Source organism: Fundulus heteroclitus, chromosome 16, assembly GCF_011125445.2.
Source record: "Fundulus heteroclitus isolate FHET01 chromosome 16, MU-UCD_Fhet_4.1, whole genome shotgun sequence".
NCBI lineage: Eukaryota > Metazoa > Chordata > Actinopteri > Cyprinodontiformes > Fundulidae > Fundulus > Fundulus heteroclitus.
Window position 1 is genome coordinate 36,587,983 of NC_046376.1, and position 22,226 is coordinate 36,610,208.

At 44.8% G+C, this 22,226-nt stretch overlaps 1 protein-coding gene across 3 annotated transcripts in view; it reads right to left on the bottom strand.

Annotated features, from left to right (window-relative positions):
- The window catches only part of LOC110366475 (protein ANTAGONIST OF LIKE HETEROCHROMATIN PROTEIN 1-like), a 49,024-nt gene that overhangs the window by 19,731 nt on the left and 7,067 nt on the right, over window positions 1-22,226 (bottom strand). The window contains exons 1-3 of one of the 3 annotated variants that reach the window (XM_036148599.1): window positions 6,590-7,843; window positions 5,796-6,270; window positions 4,868-5,551 (exon numbers count right to left, since the gene is read on the bottom strand). The exons of 1 other annotated variant lie outside the window; for it this stretch is intronic. In XM_036148599.1, coding sequence (XP_036004492.1) covers window positions 5,459-5,551; window positions 5,796-6,270; window positions 6,590-6,699 — 678 coding nt within the window. In that variant the 5' untranslated portion in view covers window positions 6,700-7,843 and the 3' untranslated portion in view covers window positions 4,868-5,458. Of the gene's footprint in view, window positions 1-4,867; window positions 5,552-5,795; window positions 6,271-6,589; window positions 7,844-22,226 lie in introns of those variants that run through there. One more of the 3 variants, XR_004933023.1, reaches the window with a different exon arrangement.

Here is a 22,226-nt window from a genome sequence, read left to right on the forward strand (position 1 = left end):
TCCACCTGGTTAGATTTCAAAGGACTTTCCTGACATACAAAGAGGTATTGGTGAGAATAAAACACTAATGTGGAACTTTTTTTTTCTAATCTTAAAATTGTTGATCAGAACACAATTCTAATGTTTGATGTGCATTTTCCTTTCAAGAGAAAACCAGAAGTGTATAATTCTATGAATTTGGCAAACAGCTGGCATTTTATTCCTTTTATAATCTTCACTCTATTCTGAACACTTCTGAAGTCTCAGAGGTTATTGATGACTGAGTATTTTTGAACATTCAAATCCTTATTCAGGAAAGGTTTGCTTTTAGGTTTAGCCTCTGAGCAGCCAGCTGTTCTTATAATCACTGAAGTGGTCTTCAGGGTAACCAAAGGGATATTGAATGCTTTTTCATTATTTTTTTACTCTGGAAGTTGGTTGTTCTCAGAGGAATGTTTGCTGTTTATAGACATGCATACATTTGTCTAATCTTGTAAAGATGTGTAAAAAAATGAACACAAATGTCTTTACTGCATAATTGTCAGGTTTAGTTTTTCGATAATGACTCTGAATAAGGCAACAAACACGGAGGTAGGTAAACGGTTTAACAGATTTATTTAAAGGTTTAGGGAATGAAAGTGCGAGATACTGTATGTAATGTTGCTTCCACAACAGCATCCACATTTTCAGGGCTCACTCCAACAATCTTGTGGTAGATTCTCCACTGTGTGGCAACAATCCCAAAGGAATTCTCAACTACTTGTCTGGCTCTTGATAGGTGCTAGTTGAAGATCCTCTTTGGTTGTGTAACCCCCACTTCAGGGCACGCCCGCCGACGGGGGGGGACAAACGGGTCAGTTGTCCCCAGTGGCGCCTCTAGAATTATTTCGTAGGGGGGGGCCAGATGGAGCCACTTTAAACTCTTGGAGTGGCACTGAAACTAAAAGCCATAATTTCAGGATTTTATTCTACTGTTGTAGTAAAGATGCATGTAGAAAACTATCTTAAAGACTTTAGTAAATGCCTACTAATATATTTTGGTTCATTGTTTGATTTATAATGTTACTTATGATCTAATGTGCATAGACCGATAATAGTACAGTTAACATTTTGAGTTGAACAACCATTCCTCTTTATTCTCTAATTATATTTAGAATAAGATGTGCAGTCATACATTTATTGAAAAAAAAAACAGTTACTAGGGGAAAGTAGATACTGGCAGATACAAATAAAAGACTGATAGGTCAGGAAGAGTGGCTGCTCTGCTGGCTGTGCATAATGGAAGGAAATGCTAAATTGATGCTAGCAGAGTTATAATGGCGAGTGGGGTGGCCAGGACATGGCATGGGGGGGCCACATGGTCAACAGTTTCATGATACATCAAGCTTAGGGACTGGCTAATATACAGCAGGTCAAAAAAGGCCATATTTTGGCTGCAGTGCTGCTGTTCTCTTATGAAGAAAAGATCCACTAGTGTACTAAATTCAATAGATGGGTTGAAAATATCCAGTATGAAATACAGAGATTTCCAGGGCAAGAAGTATACAGTTAAGTTGACTTTTTTTTTTTTTTTTTTTTTTTTGTGTGTGTGGTGGCGGAAAGTGTAGAGGGTGGGCCCAAAAAGACTGTGTTGTCCCGGGCCCTGGCAAGGCTGTCAGCTGGCCTGTGTGCACGTCTAAGACTCTGGTTCATAGGAGCTGAGAAAATAGCAATAATTGATGGACGCAGATATTTGTAATTAAATGTACCTTTAGTAAACCAATATGGAAAAGCGTACAATACAAAAATAACAATACCTATGGGCCCAAAATAAAACTACGAAAATGTCCTTTGGAGAACGTTCTTCCCGGAATTAGTTGCTTGAAAACTTCAATAAATGTTCAAGTCCGTCAGTCAGTTAGTCATGGGGATTAGTCAAGTCAGAGATTGTATCCGAAGTAGGCTCTCTTGATCTCTGTCAGCGGACTGACACAATCCTACCACAGAATTCGTTGAATGATGTGGTAGAGCTCATAATCCGACTGGGAAAGCTCATCATCCTCATCAACCTCGTTGGACACTAATGGGCCTTTCAGACAGGCTGCGACGACCGCACTGCTGCGCTGTGAAACCCATTCTTTTCAATGGCTTGCGCCATGCCAGGGTGGTTTATCGCTGCGTCGAGCAAAGCGCAAGCACAGCGCACCGCTTCGCGAGCTCGCGCTGAAGTTCAACATAGTTGAACTTTGACCGCGGCGCACCGTGACGAATGCACGCGTGGCCAATAGAAACCGGGCCATCGGCTGGAAAGACCAGGAAGCAAAATGGAGAAAAGCTTATACTGTGTGTGTCTGAATTCCCCGAACTATATGACACAAGTTTGCGACTGTACAGGGACATCGGGAGGAAAGCAGTAGCATGGAAACACATTTCCAACCAAGTAGGCGTGTCAGGTGTGTTTTAAGTCAGGTAGCTTGTTGGTAGGTAGGTAGGCAATATGTAAATCTTAGTGTTATGTGTTCTCCCTCAATAGCTCTACATCTATTTTCTTAATTGAAGTAGGACTAAATTATAGCTTTCATGTACTATGATTAACACATTTTCTCCTGTTATTTAGAGGATGAGTGTAAAAGGCGATGGAAAAATCTCAGGGACAGATATATTAAGGAAAGAAAGACCATGAGAGAGAAGAAGAGTGGTGCAGGGGCAGAACACAAGACCACATGGAAGTATTTCTCCATTATGAGCTTCCTGGAGCCTCATGTCAGAGAGAGGGCCACTTCCTCCAATATGTCCCCATCTCTAGAAGAGAGGTCCTCTGCTCCCCACGTTACTTCAGCACTCCTGGCTGCTCAGTCACCACCACCTGAAACCTTTACCCTTTACCTGACCAAAGTATCTCACAGCTCCCCGTCTACCCCTGCATCTCTGGCCACTGATGAATCTTCTGAGACCCTGCCTGACTCAGTAGCTATTGATGTGTCCCAGGAGCACCCATCTACCTCAGCTTCCTATGCCCCTGCAGCTTCAGCTGTAGTCTACCGTGCCCCTGCAACTTCAGCAGCCTCCCATGCCCCTGCAGCGTCTTACATCCAACGGGCACCCCTGGCTCCACAGGGATCAAGCAAAACCAAAAAAAGGCAGGAACAGAAGGATGAGTTTGAGAGTCAGGTGATGAATGTGCTTAACCAGTCTGCAGATGAGGAGGAGCTCTTTCTTTTAAGTCTAGCATCACGTCTCAGAAACCTTTCACGTGAAAAGAGGAGTGAAATTAAAATAGAAATCATGACCGCTTTTCACAGGGCAGAGTTTTCCTAAGAAAATCAAAGTCATTCAGTCCTTGTTCTAATACTTAAGTAGTTTACTTAATTCATTGTTTGAGTTTTGATTCATGTTATGATGAATTCTTGCTTAGTGTATAAGCTCTGCATTTGTGTTCCAAGACATTGCAAATAAAGTAATATTAATATGGTAATGAATGTAATGAATATGTTCTTGAGGACGTCAGATTAGTTCTTACCTATATGTATTTCAATTAATCAATCAATCAATCAATCAATCAATTTTATTAGTCAACTGCAATTTGCATTACAATCGAAATTTCAGTTCCAGTACAACCGTCCATCACATACACTTAACAAACATTTTGGGGGAACGATTGACTGAGGCCTTGCGTTGCCAGGAACACACACAGTCGGCCGCTGCTACATGAGCGCTAGCCGTGAGGTGCGTTCCCCAAACTGCCCCAGACCCCGCTTTACACGGGGTCCCTAGGCGCTGCCTTGAAAACTCTCGAAGAAAGAGCAACAACATGGGGGAAAGAGGGGAGGGAGAAAAAAAAAGAGACAGATGTTTGCCTATTTATGCTCTCACCTATAAAGAGACAAACAACCGACACAAAAAAACCCTCATGGCACAAAAGCACAAATAAACACAAGACAACATGTATGCAGAAGGTAAACATTTGAGACCTGTCGCGTGAGTGTAATTCATCAGTTTTTATGAGTATCAGTTATGCGTGTGTGTTTGGGCGAAAGTGTTTTTCTCCGTGAACACTCTCCAGAGGCCATTGTCCTTGATGTTATCAGCCGGCCCACAGTTCAGAGAAGCATCCTCAGGTGTCAGCGGGGGAGGGGGGTAGCCGGGGGCTTTTCTGGGCACTCCGTCATAACAATCCAGGAGAAGATAGGGAGGGAATCCAAATATGTTATTTGTTATGAGACAAGCTGCACTGCCTTTCCTGTCAGCTTTTAAGTCTTTTGCTGGCTCCACATAAATCCAATTTTCCAAATTATTGGGCTTTTTCGCGCTTCACTCCCAGATTTTATCCCATCTCCCCTTGAGTTCAACCCCAAAGTCAGTCTGCGTTCCAGCGCAGCCAGCTTTTCGGCTTGGCTCCATTCACCTGCCAGGTTTGTCCGTTCACAGCCAGAGTGAGCGCGTCATGCAGCCGGCAGCCTGATCAAGGCCAAATGGCTCCGACATCCGCTGTATTTGCCGATACTTCAAAAATCCACAAAAACCAATAAGTAGAGATCCCAGTATCCTTAATCCAATGTGAAAATTTCAAACGTCCAGGAATGACAAGGTCGAAAGACACACCGTTTTCCTCCAGGAATTTAGGGTGTATCTCACAAAATAAGTCAAATCAGGACCAGACGGGTCCCCCTTCCGTTGCCTACCCGTCGAAAAAAAATTATCAATAGTATTGAGAGACCAGCTTACCAGATCCATGTTTTTCAGAGTTCGGTTGATATGAAGAAAGTGCTCAGAAGACAAGACATAGCAAAGCAAAGCAGGATAGGGGGGGGGGGGGTAAAAGCTGCAGAGAGAGAAAGACACGACCGACCTCGGAGAGAGACAGAGAGAATTGTATGAAGATAATGAAAATAATGACTATAACAGGTAATGTAAACTAAAATAAAGTCAATCACTGCACTATGTCTGTTAAAGTTTTAAGTCAGGAAACGTACATATCACATTTAATTGACTATTTATGGTTATTTGTAAAGTACACATCTAGCAGAACGATAGAATCACGGTTTTATTGGCCAGGTATGTGTAAACACACAAAGAATGCTGGAATAAATATTTTTATGGAAATCAGCCCTTTAAAGAATAAGTGAGTGGCTCTTAAAAGAGCCTTTGTTTTATGAAGAGGAAGAGTAGCAGAGGGTTGACAGGTGAGAGGTGGGCAAGTCAGGCTACGCTGTATTGCCAGGGCACTTCACCAACGGCGACGGAGGAGAAGTAACTGTTCAATGCCTCCCGGACAGCTACAGCCTCTTGGGTGGCGTTGTTGGCGCCCGCTCTCCTTGCTTGTTGAAGTGCAGGGATGTCACGTTCTTCCAGTGGGACAGGATTTTCAGCTGTGGAGTTCCACCTCTGGAAGTTGTGAAGGGCCACTGTAGCTTTCACAACAGCATCCACATTTTCAGGGCTCACTCCAATCACCCGGTGGTAGATTCTCCACTGCGCAGCAAGAATCCCAAAGGCATTCTCAACTACTCGTCTCGCTCTTGATAGGCGGTAGTTGAAGATCCTCTTTGGTTGGGAGAGGTTTCTTCCAGGATATGGCCTCAGCACATTCCTCCTTGTGATAAAATAAGAAAAAAACACATTTAACCAGAGATACAAGCTACAATTCAATAACCAATAATGAAAAACTTTAATATTTAACATAATGCTACAGAACAAGTAATCAGACAATTAAAAGGCAATTTTATACAAATGTGATGCTGCATGTGAATTGAAAACCAGAGATTATTTCTGTTCAGAGGCAAATCATTCCACTCTATATATACTGTAGAGCATAATGTATAATTAATATAAGTTACCTGAGGCATGGGCCCCAGGTGATTGGCGCCTGGAAGGGGAGCATCTTCTGGGAGATGCAGCTTTTCTTCTCGCAGGGCTTCTCCAAAGGTGGAAGCAGCAAGGGTCCCTCCATCACTGTTCCGGCCAAAAGCTCCAACATCCACCACCCTAAAAAGATACCTTGCATCCACAACTGCCAGAAGTACAACAGAGTATGTTCCCTTGTAGTTGAAATACTGGGAACCTGAATTATGTGGTGCCTGGATTACCACATGTTTCCCATCTATTGCTCCCACACAGTTGGGGAAGTTCCACCTCTCTTGGAAGCCCAGAGCAATCTCATGCCAATCAGCAACCTTTGGTACAGGCAGAAATTCATCCACCAGGCTGTCCCAAATGGCCTTGGACACATCTGGCACAATGTCTGCCACAGTGGAGATGCCCATTCTGTAGCTAGAAGCGATGGTGGTGTAGGAGTCCCCAGTTGCAAGGTATCTGAAATGAATAACATCATAATGCTCAATAAAAATTAAACTGCACAACTTTCAACCACCTCCAATAAAGCTAATTTGAAATACAGTTTCCATGTAGCCTAATCAGTCGAAGGATATTTTATAAACAGCCTATAAAGAAATCAATGAGCTAATAGTAATTATTACAAGTTAAATTCCATTTACAGAGTGCAGGCTGAAAAAAACCCTGATGTGTGGGCGGGAGAAAGACATGACTAGCGGGACTCCAGCAAAACAGGCTATAAAATGAAAAGTAGCCTAGATTTATTTTATTACATATTATTTTAATGTAAATCACCTACCTCAGACAAATTGCCAGACGCTCCCTAGAAGAAATTGGCTCCCGGTAATTTGTATGGATCCTTGAGATCCTTGGTCCGACTCTCCCCAGCAAACTCTCAAACTGCTCCATACTGAGCCGAAAGTAGACTGACACGCCTGAAATCCCCCAGCGGCTCCCTGTGTCAGTATTCAGTAGGCTGCGCTGTCTGCGCTGCCTGCTCTCTTCTCTTTTCCTATCACAGGTGATCGTAGTTGATAGGTGGGCGTGGTGCGCACCTGCAGCTCGTTTTGGCAGCTACGGCTTGGAGCTTAAAAATCCTCGCCGCTCAGATTCTGTTCCGGCATTCCCCTCGAGCCCCCTTGGTCTTACCAAGCCGGGCAAGAGTTCCCCCTCCCTGGATTCACCCTGGTTCCTTCGGCTGCCTTCTGTTCCCTGCTTCCTGCTGTGGTGCTGCTCAGGCTCCCCGCCTTTGTTCCTCCTGCTGGCTTACCTGTCACTCGGTCACCTAGTCCTACCAAGAGAAGGAGCTTTACTGAATCCGTTCTTCTACTCCACTCCCCCCGGATAGGTTACTCGTACCTGGCGGTAAGCATCACGCCACAGATCTAGATTCCCCATTTGCCCACGTTCAATCTGTTCCTTTCTTCCCACAGTGTTCCGATCCTGACGTCTCGATCATTCGGTTGCTCATTCTATGAGCATACCACCTCCGTGTACCCCTGAGTTTTCAATAAACATCTTTTACTGCTTTTTGTCTCCCGACTGTGTTCTGCATGTGGGCCAAACACCTAAAAACCATGACACCCTGGAGCTGAGGGTTTTGTGCACCTACAGCCTCTTCTTCCTTGCTGCTCTTTTTCTCCTAACTAGCAGGGCTAGTGCTAAAGCTTAGCCTGGGATGAATATTGCTGACAACAAAACAAATGACTAGTGATGGTGAGACCATTGGTAAGAAGCAATTACAGCTGTTCTACTATCACCCTGAAGTGAAAACCGTAACTGGAAACAGGGAGTTTCTTAGCAATATTGAACGCAGCATATAAACAAATGACCAAATGTAGAGATTTTGGGAGGCTTTTATTTTGAAATTCTACATCAGCTCTTGGTGACCTTTGGTGAAAAGCAACCAGGAGCATTCTAATATTACTCTGAAGTGAAATTGGTAACTGGAAACAGGGATTTTCTAAGCAATATCGACAGCAACCTAGATAAAAGTGACCAAATGTAGACATGTTGAGAGGCTTTTATTTTGAAATTCCAGATCAGATCTTGTCGGCCTTTGTTGAGAAGGAACCAGGGGGTTCTACTATCACTTTGAAAGGAAATCAGTAACTGGAAACAGGATGTTTTGTGGCAATATTGATAACTTAGATAAAAGTGAACAAATTTTTAGATTTTGAGGGTCTTTTATTTTAAAATTCCACATCAGAACCTTTGGTGGGAAGCATCTAGGGGAGTTCTACTTTCACTCTAAAGTGAAGTCCTAGACTGGAAACAAAGAGATTTGTAGCAATATTGACAGCAACGTAGGTTCAGCCAGACCAACAGATGTTCAGATCAGGTTCGTTTATTAACTAATATCAAAAACAGGGAAAAGCCAAAGAGACCGTCGAGACAAAAGACGGCAGATAAACAAACAGTCCAGCAGGGCAGGTGAAACAGGAACAGACAGGCAAGATGGCTCAGGTTTCTGGAGACCAGGGAGTCAAAATTCCAAAAGCAAACAAAAACTGAATATTGCAGGAAGAGATTCACCCATAAACTCAACAGGACAACCTGGCACTGATGTCTGGTCTCAACAGTTTATATGGAGATGGAAGCAGGTTTAACCGGTGAGAGGTGATTGCAGCAGGGGTGGAGAAGGACAGGTGTGCAGGGTAAGTAATTAGACCAGACATCAGTGCTGAGGCTCAACACAAGAACAGATCAGACAAACCTAAAAAGCTGACAAGACAAGTGGACAGAAACAAACTACACCCAATTTGATAAGAAACAAAACAACCCCGAAGTACAAACCATCCGTCCGTCCGTCCGTCCGTCTTCTTCCGCTTATCCGGGGTCGGGTCGCGGGGGTAGCAGCTTCAGTAGGGAGGCCCAGACGTCCCTCTCCCCAGCCACTTGGGCCAGCTCCTCAGGAGGAATCCCAAGGCGTTCCCAGGCCAGCCGGGAGACATAGTCCCTCCAGCGTGTCCTGGGTCTCCCTCTGGGTCTCCTCCCGGTGGGACGTGCCCGGAACACCTCACCAGGGAGGCGTCCAGGAGGCATCCTGACCAGATGCCCGAGCCACCTCAACTGGCTCCTCTCGACGTGGAGGAGCAGCGGCTCTACTCTGAGTCCTCCCCGGATGACTGAGCTCCTCACCCTATCTCTAAGGGAGAGCCCAGACACACTACGGAGAAAACTCATTTCAGCCGCTTGTATCCGGGATCTCGTTCTTTCGGTCACGACCCAAAACTCGTGACCATAGATGAGGGTAGGAACGTAGATCGACCGGTAAATCGAGAGCTTCGCCTTTTGGCTCAGCTCTCTCTTCACCACAACGGATCGGTACAGCGCCCGCTTCACAGCAGACGCTGCACCAATCCGCCTGTCGATCTCCCGCTCCATCCTCCCCTCATTCGTGAACAAGACCCCAAGATACTTGAACTCCTCCACTAGGGGCAGGACATCCTCCCCAACCCGGAGAAGGCACTCTACCCTTTTCCGGTTCAAGACCATGGTCTCGGATTTGGAGGCACTGATTTTCATCCCGGCCGCTTCGCACTCGGCTGCGAACCGCTCCAGTGAGAGCTGTAGATCACGCCCTGATGAAGCCAATAGGACCACGTCATCCGCGAATAGCAGAGACGCAATCCTAAGGCCACCAAAACGGATCCCCTCAACACCTTGGCTGCGCCTAGAAATTCTGTCCATAAAAGTTATGAACAGAATCGGTGACAAAGGGCAACCTTGGCGGAGTCCAACTCTCACCGGAAACGAGTCCGACTTACTGCCGGCAATGCGGACCAGACTCTGACACCGGTCGTACAGAGACCTGACAGCCCTTATTAAAGGGTCCGGTACTCCATACTCCCGGAGTACCCCCCACAGGATCCCCCGGGGGACACGGTCGAATGCCTTCTCCAGATCCACAAAACACATGTAGACTGGTTGGGCAAACTCCCATGCCCCCTCAAGAATCCTGCTGAGGGTATAGAGCTGGTCCAGTGTTCCACGGCCAGTACAAACCTAAAACAGAAAATAAACCTAAGACTAAAACTGATGACAAAACAGGATAAACTAACAGTAAACAAGAACCTAGACAAGACAAAACTCAAAGCAACCAGAGAACCTAAGGCAGGAGGGCAAAATAACTTAAACATAAATCAGAACAGAACCCAGAATATTACAATGCCAGCCTACAGCAGGAGAGACCCATCCAATATGGCGGCACCACAGGATGCGCTCCAGCACGTAATGAGGAATCTACGCATATAATGTCTATGGTTTTCAAAGTGGAGGATTGACTTCAATGACTGAGCAGTCTGGGTCACTGACGTCACTCTCCTACGGCACCTGGAATTGTGAATTCAAAATGATTTATGTTACACCTTTTTTTGGTAGACATGAAAATGAAAAAGCAATTTCTTTTTAGTTTTCTCTTTTGTTATGTCACACAATCAGTAGTCTTGAAGATGAAAATAAAACTGCTGTTTGGATGAGTTATTTTTCATTTTATTTATGAGTTTGAATGCAGCTATGACTGGAATGAATGCTAATACATTTTAATTTTCAAATTTGACTTTTCAGTTTTTGCCAGGGTATCTTTTGAAAATTAAATGTTACATTTTATTTCATTAATCATTTTAATTAATTTACAAAATGATCAGTCTCTGAAAAGAAAATGAAAATGCAGTTTTTTTTGGGTTTTTTTTTACTTTATTTATGAGTCAAATTGCAGCTGCATTTTGAAAAGGAAAAAGCAGTTCTATTTATGCATTCTAACTTGAATATTGAGACACATTTGCTTCCAAAGTTTCAAGGTATTTCAGAGCCCATTCTTGGATTTTCTGTTAACAGAGGGGTACCAACAATTTAGTCCATGACTGTACATAAATGGCCACTAGTAAATGGAAACATGTCAAACTTGAAGGCCCTAGGCTTTGGTTTACACCGGGAAACCAAAGCCTGCGGCTTTAAATCCTGGGACTTGCAATGGAAATAGGGTTTATCTGTTAGTCACATAAAACCCTATCTAAAATATATTGAAATGTGTCACTGTATAATGACAAACTGCAGAAAAGTTTAACAAGCGCAAATACTTTCAAAAGACAATGTATTTTATTCTAAAATGTCATAAATCTTTCTAAGAAAGTCAAAAGAATGACACACTGCAGACTCACACAGTACAAATCAGATATATGAGATTAACCTGGTTTGTGTTTAGGGTAAAGTGACTGCCAAAGAAAACAGCACCATTCCACGAGGAAGTGTTTCTGCTAGAGAAAATTATTTCCCTCCTGACCGGAGTGTATAATTTATTGTTATGATGACCTCATGACTGTCATCATGGAAAACATGGAACTGTTCTCACCTAAGTGTATGTGAAGCTATTGTATCTCTAGGGATCTGGCGTCATCTCAGTTCTTGCCCAGTTTTCTCTACACCTGCTCACAGGCCAACACACACACACATCTGTATAACTTGCTCTATTCCAGAGGACGTCACTCTGAATATGTGAGCACATTTATTCCAGTAATGCTTTAGAAAGACCCCAGCTTACGCACATCTAGACCCATACGTGTACAGTCACATTCATGCACGCCTACACAAACAAAACCCCCTGTGAAGTCTGAAGATATTAAATGTGCAGAGAACAGTTATGACATTAAAAAGGGCAGTTATTGTCCCTTCTGTTCACAACATAATTCACAGCACATTTACACTGAAAACACAATACACTTAACTGACATCCTATTCTTTGTTCATAGGGTTTATTGTGATGTTATACTGACCTTTGCATCATTATCAGCTTAAGCTCTTCTGGCAAAGGCTTTCGCTGAGATGAACTTGTACGAATGAGAAGATTTCATAATTCTTCCAAACGCATGTCTTTGAGGTCAAACAGTGATATTGGACAAGAACAGGCAAGTAATCAAAAATTTGTATTGTTTGGCTGAGGTCAGGACTCACGTCTTATAACATAAACTGGTTTGAATCATTTGTTTTAATGATCTGATGTTACTCATGAAATATTGTGATGGAAGGTTTGTATAGTTAGAACTGTCCCTTTTTTGCTATGGATCAGTTCCTCATTTGTAATAGATCAGAAGATGGAGACCCGATAATTCAGCCAACAGCAGGAAAGAGTTAAAAACGTTTTTTGAAATACTGGTGTAGCTGGAACAGGAAGCGACTGGAGCGTGCATCCTTACCCCACGCAAGGAGGATAACAAGGTTAATGGCAGAAAACAGCTCAGTGGAGATGTGAGAACACTTAATAAAAGCCACTAACCTTCTCAGAATCAGAGAAGTTGCACTGATTTTGATGGAGTGATCCAATGTGTGCTTCTGTGCTTTTTTGTCTCTCTTATTGGGTCTCTGCTCTGTCTTCTGTAACCCCCAGTTGGTCGAGGCAGATGACCGTTCTTACTGAGCCTGGTTCTGCTGGAGATTCTGTGGCTCTACGCTTCTCCAGGAGTGAATGCTGCTTGTCGGAACTTTGATGCAATCTACTGGGTTCCCTTAGGACAATTTTTTACCAATCTGTATAATCTGACCCAGTCTGTAATCTGATTTAGTTTAAATTTGTAAAGTGCCTTGAGATGACATGGTTCATGAATTGGCGCTATATAAATAAAATTTAATTGAATTGAATTGAAAGAACACCTGATGGTCTACTCACACAAAGGTTTCAAGTTTCTGGTAGTTACACACTGGGCGAGGCAAGAATATATAGTGGTCTCCCCAGGTGCTGCAACTCCATTTGATTGGAGCTGCTGCAGATGCAACTATTCAGACCTGATTGCAGGAGCTGAGGAGGCAAAACTTTGAGACACTGTGCAGGACCAGGCAGAGTCATTACATCATTAGTGAGTGTTATCTATCATATTAGTGTAAACTCAGTCACAGTCTTACACATTTTTTTTATTCATTGTACAGATACATTCATTTATGTATGTAAGAAGAACTACAGGCCATGTCCTCTTATACAGTATTATGGGTGTTTTATATCTCAATTTAAAATTGACTTTGTCTTGGGAAAGTTGGCTTGTGGGATTTAATTGAAATGTTTATTCCAAAATTGTTCAATCATCATAGAGGAATTTTCTCTATCTACAATTTTAGTGAATACAAAGGACACCCTCTTTAATTTCTACGGCTTACTATATCAGGGCAGTGTAAATATGAGCTGTTCTTTGCCAACTTGTAAAAGTAGTTTAACACCAAATGTACAAATATACAGAACTGGTTCCAAAATGTAACAAAAGGTTGTTATGTGAAAGCCCAGTGGCTTACATGGGCGTAAAAGGCTGTCCTGAAAATCAATTCTATTTGACTAAAGCTTGTTATATACGCCATGAGAACAAAGAGTTTTTGTCTCGTAGTTGGGATCGGAAGAACATGAAAAAAATTGCTTCTGCTCTGTCCATTCATACTGCACAAGACACTCAGCTGCAGAACTCAGCCAATTGGCCTCTCTCTCTCTCTCTCTCTCTCTATCTATCTCTCTCTCTCTCTCTCTACACACATATATACACATATATATATAGCATGTGCCTGGAGTGTGTCAGTAGTTCCTGCAAGACAAAGGCATTGATGCTAAAGACTGGCACGCCCGTTCCCCAGACTTAAATTGAAGTCTGGGGAACTCAGACTTCAATTTAACTCCAAGAACTCAGCCAATTGAGCACATCTGGGACATCATGTCTCGCTCCATCCACCAACGCCACGTTGCACCACAGACTGTCCAGGAGTTGGCAGATGCGTTAGTCCAGGTCTCAAAGGAGATCCCTCAGGAGACTATCCGCCACATCATCAGGAGCATGCCCAGGCATTGTACAGGCCCATGGAGGCCACACACATTACTGAGCCTCCTTTTGTCATGTTTTAAGGACATTACATCAAAGTTATATCTGCATGTAGTGTGTTTTTCCACTTAAATTGTGAGTCTGGCTCCAAACCCAGACCTCTATGGGTTAATACATTTGATTTACATAGATAGTTTTTTGTGAGATTATGTTGTCAGCAGTATTTAAGTATTTAATAAGAATATTTCATTCATTCAGATCTGGGATATGTTATTTTAATGTTCCCTTTATTTTTTTGAGCACTGTATATATAGTGTGCATATAGTACATATAGTGGGCTTATAACATCATCCAGTATTGGTCCTTGAGCAAGACCATTAAGGCTAACTCCCTACCTCATATACATGATGAGAGCGCATAAACTGAACCATACCGGCTCATACCGGTCAAAAAAGGTCTGCGTCAAGAGTTGAGGAACCAGGACACTTTGATGACAAATGGGCTACTGGAACATGACGACAAAGGACTCGAGAAGACCATAAGGCACTATTGGAATGATACTACTCCAGTAACCCTAGTCAACGGGGCTACATGAAAAGACTGTAGAAAACATGAATTCTTCGATATCCACAGTCTAAACTAACAGCGAAACAGCTAGTAACTCAGTATTCCAACATCCACAAACAGCATTTGCTTTCACAACTAGAGATCCAAGAGATATTTTCACAGGTAGTTCAAGGGGGAACTCAGACACACAGTCAGATAGGGGGCACCCCGTCAATTGAATGGGAGAACATCTGACCTTAGAGATAAGATCATGGTGAAATTAACCCCGACATTGACCCTAACCCTACCCCTAACCCACAGGATCGCCTAGATTATGTGAATACAGCACTACGGTGAGCATCACAGAGACCAATGAGCTGATTTACAGTACATCACCAGTGATCCTTGAGATGCTTGGCAAAGGTAATGTTAAGCACGGCCATAATGGACAATGTCCACCATGGAAGAGAAGGTTGGAAGCTGAAATCAAGGCAACACAGAAAGAAGAAAGCCAATTGTCAGAATTCATGATATGGGATAAAAAGCATCACATAACAATGATGCACAGTGGCTAATAGATCTAAGGGCAGACCAGAATAATCTCCCTGAACAAAGTCCAGTGACCATCACAATGGCAGACATCCAACAAAGACTCTCATGTATGAAGAACTAGACAGCACCAGGCCCGGATATGATCCACACCTACTGGTTGAAGGAGCTGATTTCTCTTCATGAATGCCTAGCAGTGCAAATTAACCAACTGCTGATGAATGGGATCCACCATGAATGGTTGACTAATGGCTGAGTAGTCCTGATAATGACAGACCCCCATAAGGGGACGGCCCTTACCAACTATCTCATGGCAGCCCAGGATACTGCAGCCACCAAGGAGCTCCAGTTAGTTTTGTTTGCTTTTTGGTTTTTACCCATTTTATCACTACTTCAAGCTCTTATACAATACAGGAGAGAGGAGCTGTTGGAACTGTGACCCAACCCCGGAGTGCACAAACTGTACCGATCATCGAATCTGGACTTTATTCATCCCCACCTGCGACGGACAACAGAAGCTCCACTCTATCCAGTTTGGAGGCCCAGAGATAAGGGTAACCTTATCTCTGGTCTGATGATCTGTATTCACAACATCTGGTGCACTTCGGTAAAAATCTCCTTCTGTTCACCTGACCTGAAATACATTGCAGTTAAGTGCAGATCATTTAAACTGGCTAGATACGTAGCTCAGCTCTGTGATAATCATTGCAAAAGCTAATGCTAAGATAGCTTTTGAGGAACTTTACTGTTTTGTTACTGGCCAAATGAACAGTAATCCAGAAACCACTACGATAGCTGCTGGGGACTTTTGCCATGTTCATTTAAAAGCTGTGCTCCCCAAGATCTAATAATTTATTAAGTTCTCGACCAGAGACAATAATACATTACATAAAGTTTACTCTAACATCCCGGGAGCATACAAAGCTGCTGCAGCCCCTCTTCGGTTCATCAGATCACATCTCTGCAGAGCAGATCCCTGCCTACAAGCCACTGATCTGCAGAACCAGACCTGATGAAAAACATTCAGGTTTGGAAGGAAGGGGCCTGCTCAGCTCTACAAGACTGTTTTGGAAACACTGTCTGGGATGTATTTAAAGAGGGCACTGACTTAGAAAGCTACACATCATCTGTGCTTTACTATATCCATGCACTGATGCTGTCCTACCCACAAAGACAATCAGAGTGTTCTCTAAGCAGAAACTATGGGTGGACAGCTCGGCGCGGTCTCTGTTGAAGGCCTGGGATGCAGCATTCAGATCTGAAGACAGACTGGCCTACAGTAGGACTAGAAGTGAGGCATTCAGAAGTCAAAGTACAGATTCAAGCAGCACATCAAGGACCGCTTCAGCAGCAAAAATCCATGCGACATGTAGAGAGGCATCACAGACTACCAGCGAAGCGACCAGCGGCTGAGCAATGATCCGGCTCTCCCTGATACCTTAAACAGCTTCTTTGCACGCTTTGACTCTCCAAGCAACAGAGAGCCTGAACATCTTATCCAGCCAGAGGAGCACCATCAGCCTCTCGTCCTGCAGCTCCACCAAGTGACCTCCTCCCTGAAAAAGATCAACACCAACAAGGCCGCAGGTCCAGCCCGGACGATTAAATCGTGTGCTGACCAGCTAGCAAGGGTTTTTCTGGTAATCTTCAACCTCTCCTTGCAGCTCTCCATGGTTCCTGCCTGTCTGAATCATCCGTTATCGTGCCTGCCCCCAAGAAACCAACCATCACCTGCCTCAATGATTATCGTCCAAATGCTCTGACCCCCGTCATCATGAAGTACTTTGAGAGGATCCCCCTAAAGTACAGCAAGGACGCCATTCCCGCTGTCCTGGACAGCCTGCAGTTTGCCTACAGGGAGAATCGCTCCACAGAGGACGCTCCTGGATCAGTGACTTCCTCATCAAGAGGCCCCAGGTGGTGAGGATAGGGAAACACACATCTGCTCCACTGAACCTCAACACAGGAATGTTGCATGGTTGTGTCCTCAGCCCTGCTCTCTTCACCCTTTTCACCCTAGACTGCTCTGCTGTCCACCCCACAAAGACAGTGGTGAAAGTTTGCGGACAACACCATTGTAGTGAGTCTCATCTCCAACAATGATGAGTCCCACTACAGGGATGAGGTCACGGCGCCGCGAACTCGCCGAGCAGCTGACGCCGAAGGAGGGCCAAGTGAAAGCGGTGTAGCCGGCTGAAGAAACGCGGCTGTCGCGGGGGTTTAGCAGCCAGGCTGAAGGCTAACCCCTTCAGGTCGCCGCTCCCTTCCATCCTGCTGTCCAACGTCCGCTCACTAGACAACAAAATGGACCATCTACAACTCGAACTTTCTGCAAAGATGAAGTTTAGAGAATGCTGCGCTCTGATCCTGACCGAAACATGGCTCACATCATCAATCCCAGACCACGCCGTTAGCCTGGATGGGCTAGCTACTTTCCGCGCATACAGAAACAAAGAACTCAGCGGCAAGACCCGAGGAGGCGGACTCTGCGTTTACATCAATAACACCTGGTGTAAAAATGCTAGATTAGTCATAAGCTTTTGTTCTCCGGACATCGAGATGCTAACTGTTAGTGGCAGACCATTTTACCTGCCCAGAGAGTTCACTGTTGTTATTATCACAGCGGTTTATGTTCCTCCTAGCGCTAATACAACAGAGGCTATGAGCGTCCTCAATCGGACTATCGCTGAGCCAATCTGCACACATGGAGGGTGTTTTCATCATTGCTGGGGATTTTAACCAGGCAAATATAAAAACTGTTCTGCCTCAGTTCTACCAACACATGGATTTTGCAACTCGGGGGAGAGAAGACTCTAGACCTGGTTTACACAAATATTAAAGGTGCATTCAAGGCAGCCCCCCACCCCCACCTGGGCTCTTTAGTTTATCTTTCTGTGATGCTATTCCCTGCATACATGCCCCTGCTGATCAGAGCTAAACCTACAGCAAGGCAGGTGAGGGTGTGGACTGAGGGAGCAATGGAGGCACTCCAGGACTGTCTTGAGTGCTCTGACTGGGACATGATCAAGGCTGCTGCAACTTATGACGACAAGATAAACATTGATGAGTACGCCATGACTGTGTAAGCCTACATCAACAAATGCATTGAGGACATCAGCACCACCAAGAAACATCATCACCCGAGCCAACCAACGACCCTGGATTACTGTGAAGGTCCGTCAAGCGCTAAAAGCTTGGAACTCAGCCTTCAAGTCTGGTGACAAGGAGGCACTGAGGTCATCGAGAGCCAACTTGAACCAGGCCATCCGGTTAGCAAAGCAGAACCACACTAAGAAAATCCAGGAGCTTATCCATGACGCTAGCAACACCAGGAGCATGTGGAAAGGCATACAGGCGATCACTGAATACAACACGCCCTTACCCCCGGTGGGTGAAGTTGATGCGGACTTCCTCAATGGACTAAATAACTTCTTTGGTAGGTTTGAGGCACTAATCAGCAGTGAAGGCTGTTCCCCATCAGGAAGAGGAGGTCCTCTGCCTTGACACAGCCAACTTGTAGAAGACTCTAAGGAGAGTCAACCCGAGGAAGGCCCCAGGTCCCAACAACATACCTGGGCGGGTGCTCAAGGAGTGTGCAGGTCAACTGGCTGGTGTCCTCACAGACATTTTTAACACCTCGCTGGACCAAGCCACAGTGCCAGCATGCTTTAAGTCTGCCTCTATCATTCCGGTGCCGAAGAAACCTCAAGTCACCTGCTTCAACAACTACCGGCCTGTTGCACTGACTCCCATCGTGATGAAGTGCTTTGAAAGGCTGGTGAAACAACACATTGTCTCCAGTCTTCCCCCAACACTCGACCCGTTCCAGTTTGCCTACCGGCGAAACCACTCCACTGAGGACGCCATCTTCTCTGCTCTTCACCTGAGCCTGCCACACCTGGAGGAGAAGAATACGGATGTGCGGATGCTGTTCCTGGACTTCAGTTCAGCGTTTAACACCTTCATCCCACAGCACCTGGTGGGAAAACTGGAACATCTGGGCTTCGGCACACCCCTTCGCAACTGGCTGCTAGACTTCCTCACCAACAGACCTCAGTCAGTCCGGGTTGGACAGAACACCTCTGATGTCATCACCCTTAGCACGGGCTCCCCTCAGGGCTACGTCCTCAGCCCCCTGCTGTTCACCCTGATGACACACGACTGCGTCCCCAGGTTCACCACCAATCACATCGTGAAGTTTGCTGACGACAACGGTGGTGGGCGTGATCAGAAACGACAACGACAGGACTACATAGAGGAGGTGGAGCAACTGGTGGGCTGGTGCAGAGACAACAGCCTGATCCTGAACGTGGAGAAGACGAAGGAGATCATCGTCGACTTCAGGAAGAACCGGCCGCACCACGCTCCACTGCTCATCAACAGCTCAGCTGTGGAGGTGGTCAGCAGCACCAAGTTCCTGGGGGTGCACATCATGGAAAACCTCTCCTGGTCTGTGAACACCACGTCACTGGTGAAGAGGGCACAGAAATGGCTGTACTTCCTGCAGAGGATGAGGAGAGCCCACCGGCCCCCGCCCATCCTCACGACCTTCTACAGAAGCACCATAGAGAGCATTCTGACCAGCTGTCTCTCAGTGTGGTGTGGAGACTGCCATGCCACCAACTGGAAAAATGTGAGGAGAGTGGTGAGGACAGATCATCGGTGCTCCTCTTCCCTCCATTAAGGACATTTCATCTCAGCGCTGTGTGTCCCGAGCCCGAAACATCATAAAAGACCCCTTACACCCCCACCATGGACTGTTCTCCCTGCTACCTTCTGGGAAGAGGTTCCACAGCATCCTCTGCAGGTCCACCAGGTTCTGCAAAAGCTTTTTCCCTTTTGTCATCAGACTGTTGAACTGCTGAACTCTAAACTGGACCCTGCACCACTTTTTGCACATTTGCACCATTGCATCTTAATCTAGCATTACAAATGCTGCCGAACTTGCAGTTTCCAAATGCAGTTTTGCACAAATGGCTTTTGCACCATCATTTCTGCACATACAAATGGTTTTCATTGTCCTCTTCTCCTGCATTGTTTACATTTCAATTGTTTACTTTTTAATCACTGCTGCAATTTTCCTGCATTATTTACATTTCAATTGTTTACTTTTAAGTACAAGCTGTATGCAATGAAATTTCATTCTGTATGCACTCTGTACATACAAAATGACAAATAAAGATGTCTAAGTCTAAGTCCAGTGACAACCTGATTCTGAACACCAGTAAGACCAAGGAGGTCATACTAGATTACAGGAGGTCCAGGAGGAATGAACACGCTCCTCTCTGCATACAGGGGAAAGTGGTGGAGTCCGTGGACAGCATTAGATTCCTAGGCATTCACATCTCCTCCGACCTCTCCTGGACGGTGAACACCTCCCACCTGGTGAAGAAGACCCAACAATGGCTCTTCTTCCTCAGGAAACTGAAAAGGTCTCTCCACTTAACAGCTAAAGTGTCATAGTTTGAGTTTCTGTTGTAGTTTAGGTTCTGTTTTGTGTTATTTCTTGTTTCTTTTCTGGTATGTTTCTGTGTTCAGTCTTGGTTTGAGTTCTGGCAGGATCTCGGCACTGATGTCTGTTCTGATCACTCATCTGCTCATTTGATCCACCTGCATTAGTTTGTATATAACCAGCCTTCAAACCCATTGATCAGTGCCAGATCATTCTTCCAAAAAAAGGTAAAAAACAAAGCAACTTGACTTGTTTTCCGTAGTTGAAGACGTTTCGCTTCCTCTCCAGGAAGCTTTCTCAATTCAGAAAGTCTGGAGTAATGTGGAGTAGCAAGCTTTATACCATTGGCAAACAAGAGCCTTGCAATGGCTTATATAACATGCAAATTCAACCGAAACAGGTCCACCCCTTAGTAATGGGCGGTCGTTAAAGCCATTAAGCCAGCAGATTGGACTGAAACTGGTCCACTCCTCTGTAACGAGGAGTTGTTAGGGTTGTTATTGGCTTGGCTCAAAGGATGTTTTGATCACCCGAATGAGGGTGAGAGTTGAGGGCCATACAAACTTTTGAATCATCCTTTTACTTTTTAATCTCTCTTGAACGCTAGAATGGAAAAAAAACACTGTAACCCTTGTTCATTGACTGTTTGTTTGTATGTTTGTTTGACTTCATTATGTGTACTCGGTAACACAAAGTGACAATAAAGAATCTTGAAATCCTCAGCCAATAACCTGTCTCTCCACAAAATGGAAGCTCCTGTCAGGCATCCTAGCATCTAAGATTAGTGGGCACATGGATCAACACAGCTGTACAAGATCAACAACACTCTGAAGGTCTTCATTAATGGCAAAGTCTGTGAGGATGTGGAAAAGCACGCTTGAGGCCAACTTCAAGGTGTACGCTAAAAGTGAGTGAGACATTGACTCACTGATCCACACTACGCTGATCTACGGCAGGGGCATCGGAAAGTCATTCGGGCTGGAGAAATGTGTCCGGATGGTGACAGAAAGAGAGAAGTTAATCCACACAGAGGGAATTGCACTCCCAGAAGGGAGAATACCAGATGTTGGAGAGAGATATAAGTACCACGGAAATCCACAAGCAAATGGCAACCATGAACAGGGCACAAGGAGAGCATCAACAGCCAAATACCTGCCAGCTCAATGGTAAGAACAAGGTGTGGGCAATCAACAGCCATTCCATCTTTATGACATGACAGGCTCCAGCTCTCAGCATGCAACATGGTTACACTGACCACCAGCCCCTGGCGACCTCATCTTGTTGCTATGGAAGGGCATAAAAGCGCCCAGCGTGCTCAACTCATCCTTCTTCACTAGCACCACTCCAACTGGGAAGACATACAGCTGTTCCTCCCGTTGGGATTTTCCCCACGTGGCACGGGTTTGAGTCCTCACTGGTCCGAGTTGCTGAACCAACCTGTTTTTCTATGCAGGAAGGCAACTTTAAAAGTACTTTGAATTCATTTTTGACCCTACTGGAAGCCACTATCTCCAAGTGATCATCATACTCCGCTCTTGTTTTGGCCAAACAAAGCGTCTGAAAGCTCAGAGACTGTGTGGGTTTTTCCCTCTTCCTTCTGCCACTCACGGACATGTGCCGCTGCCACAGCTGCAGGACGCCCGCAGATCCGGAGCCGAGGATTTTACTCTTATTTCTCTTTTTCACCCACAAGGTGATATACATATATATATATATATATATATATATATTGTGCCTGGGCAGAGCCTATTAGAAATTAGTTTAATGCTTAATTACTCCGAGACGGAGTTTGTTTTAACTGTGTTGAATATTTCTGATGTGTGTGCGTGCATTTCATAAGCGATTTTGGCTGTGTTGTTTTTGGGTTGTTGATAAACTGGCTCTGCCGATTTTCTTTTCTCTTCCTATCTTCATCTTCGATCTCTTTGTCTACATGTTCAGTTTCGCGCACTTTCTTTGAAGCCATTCTTCAAGCTCCTTTGTTGAATTACGATGTTGATGACCGTGAACTGCTGGCCATTAAACTCGCCCTGGAGGAATGGTGCCATTGGTTGGAGGGATCCGAGCAGTCCATCATCATTTGGACAGACCATAAAAAC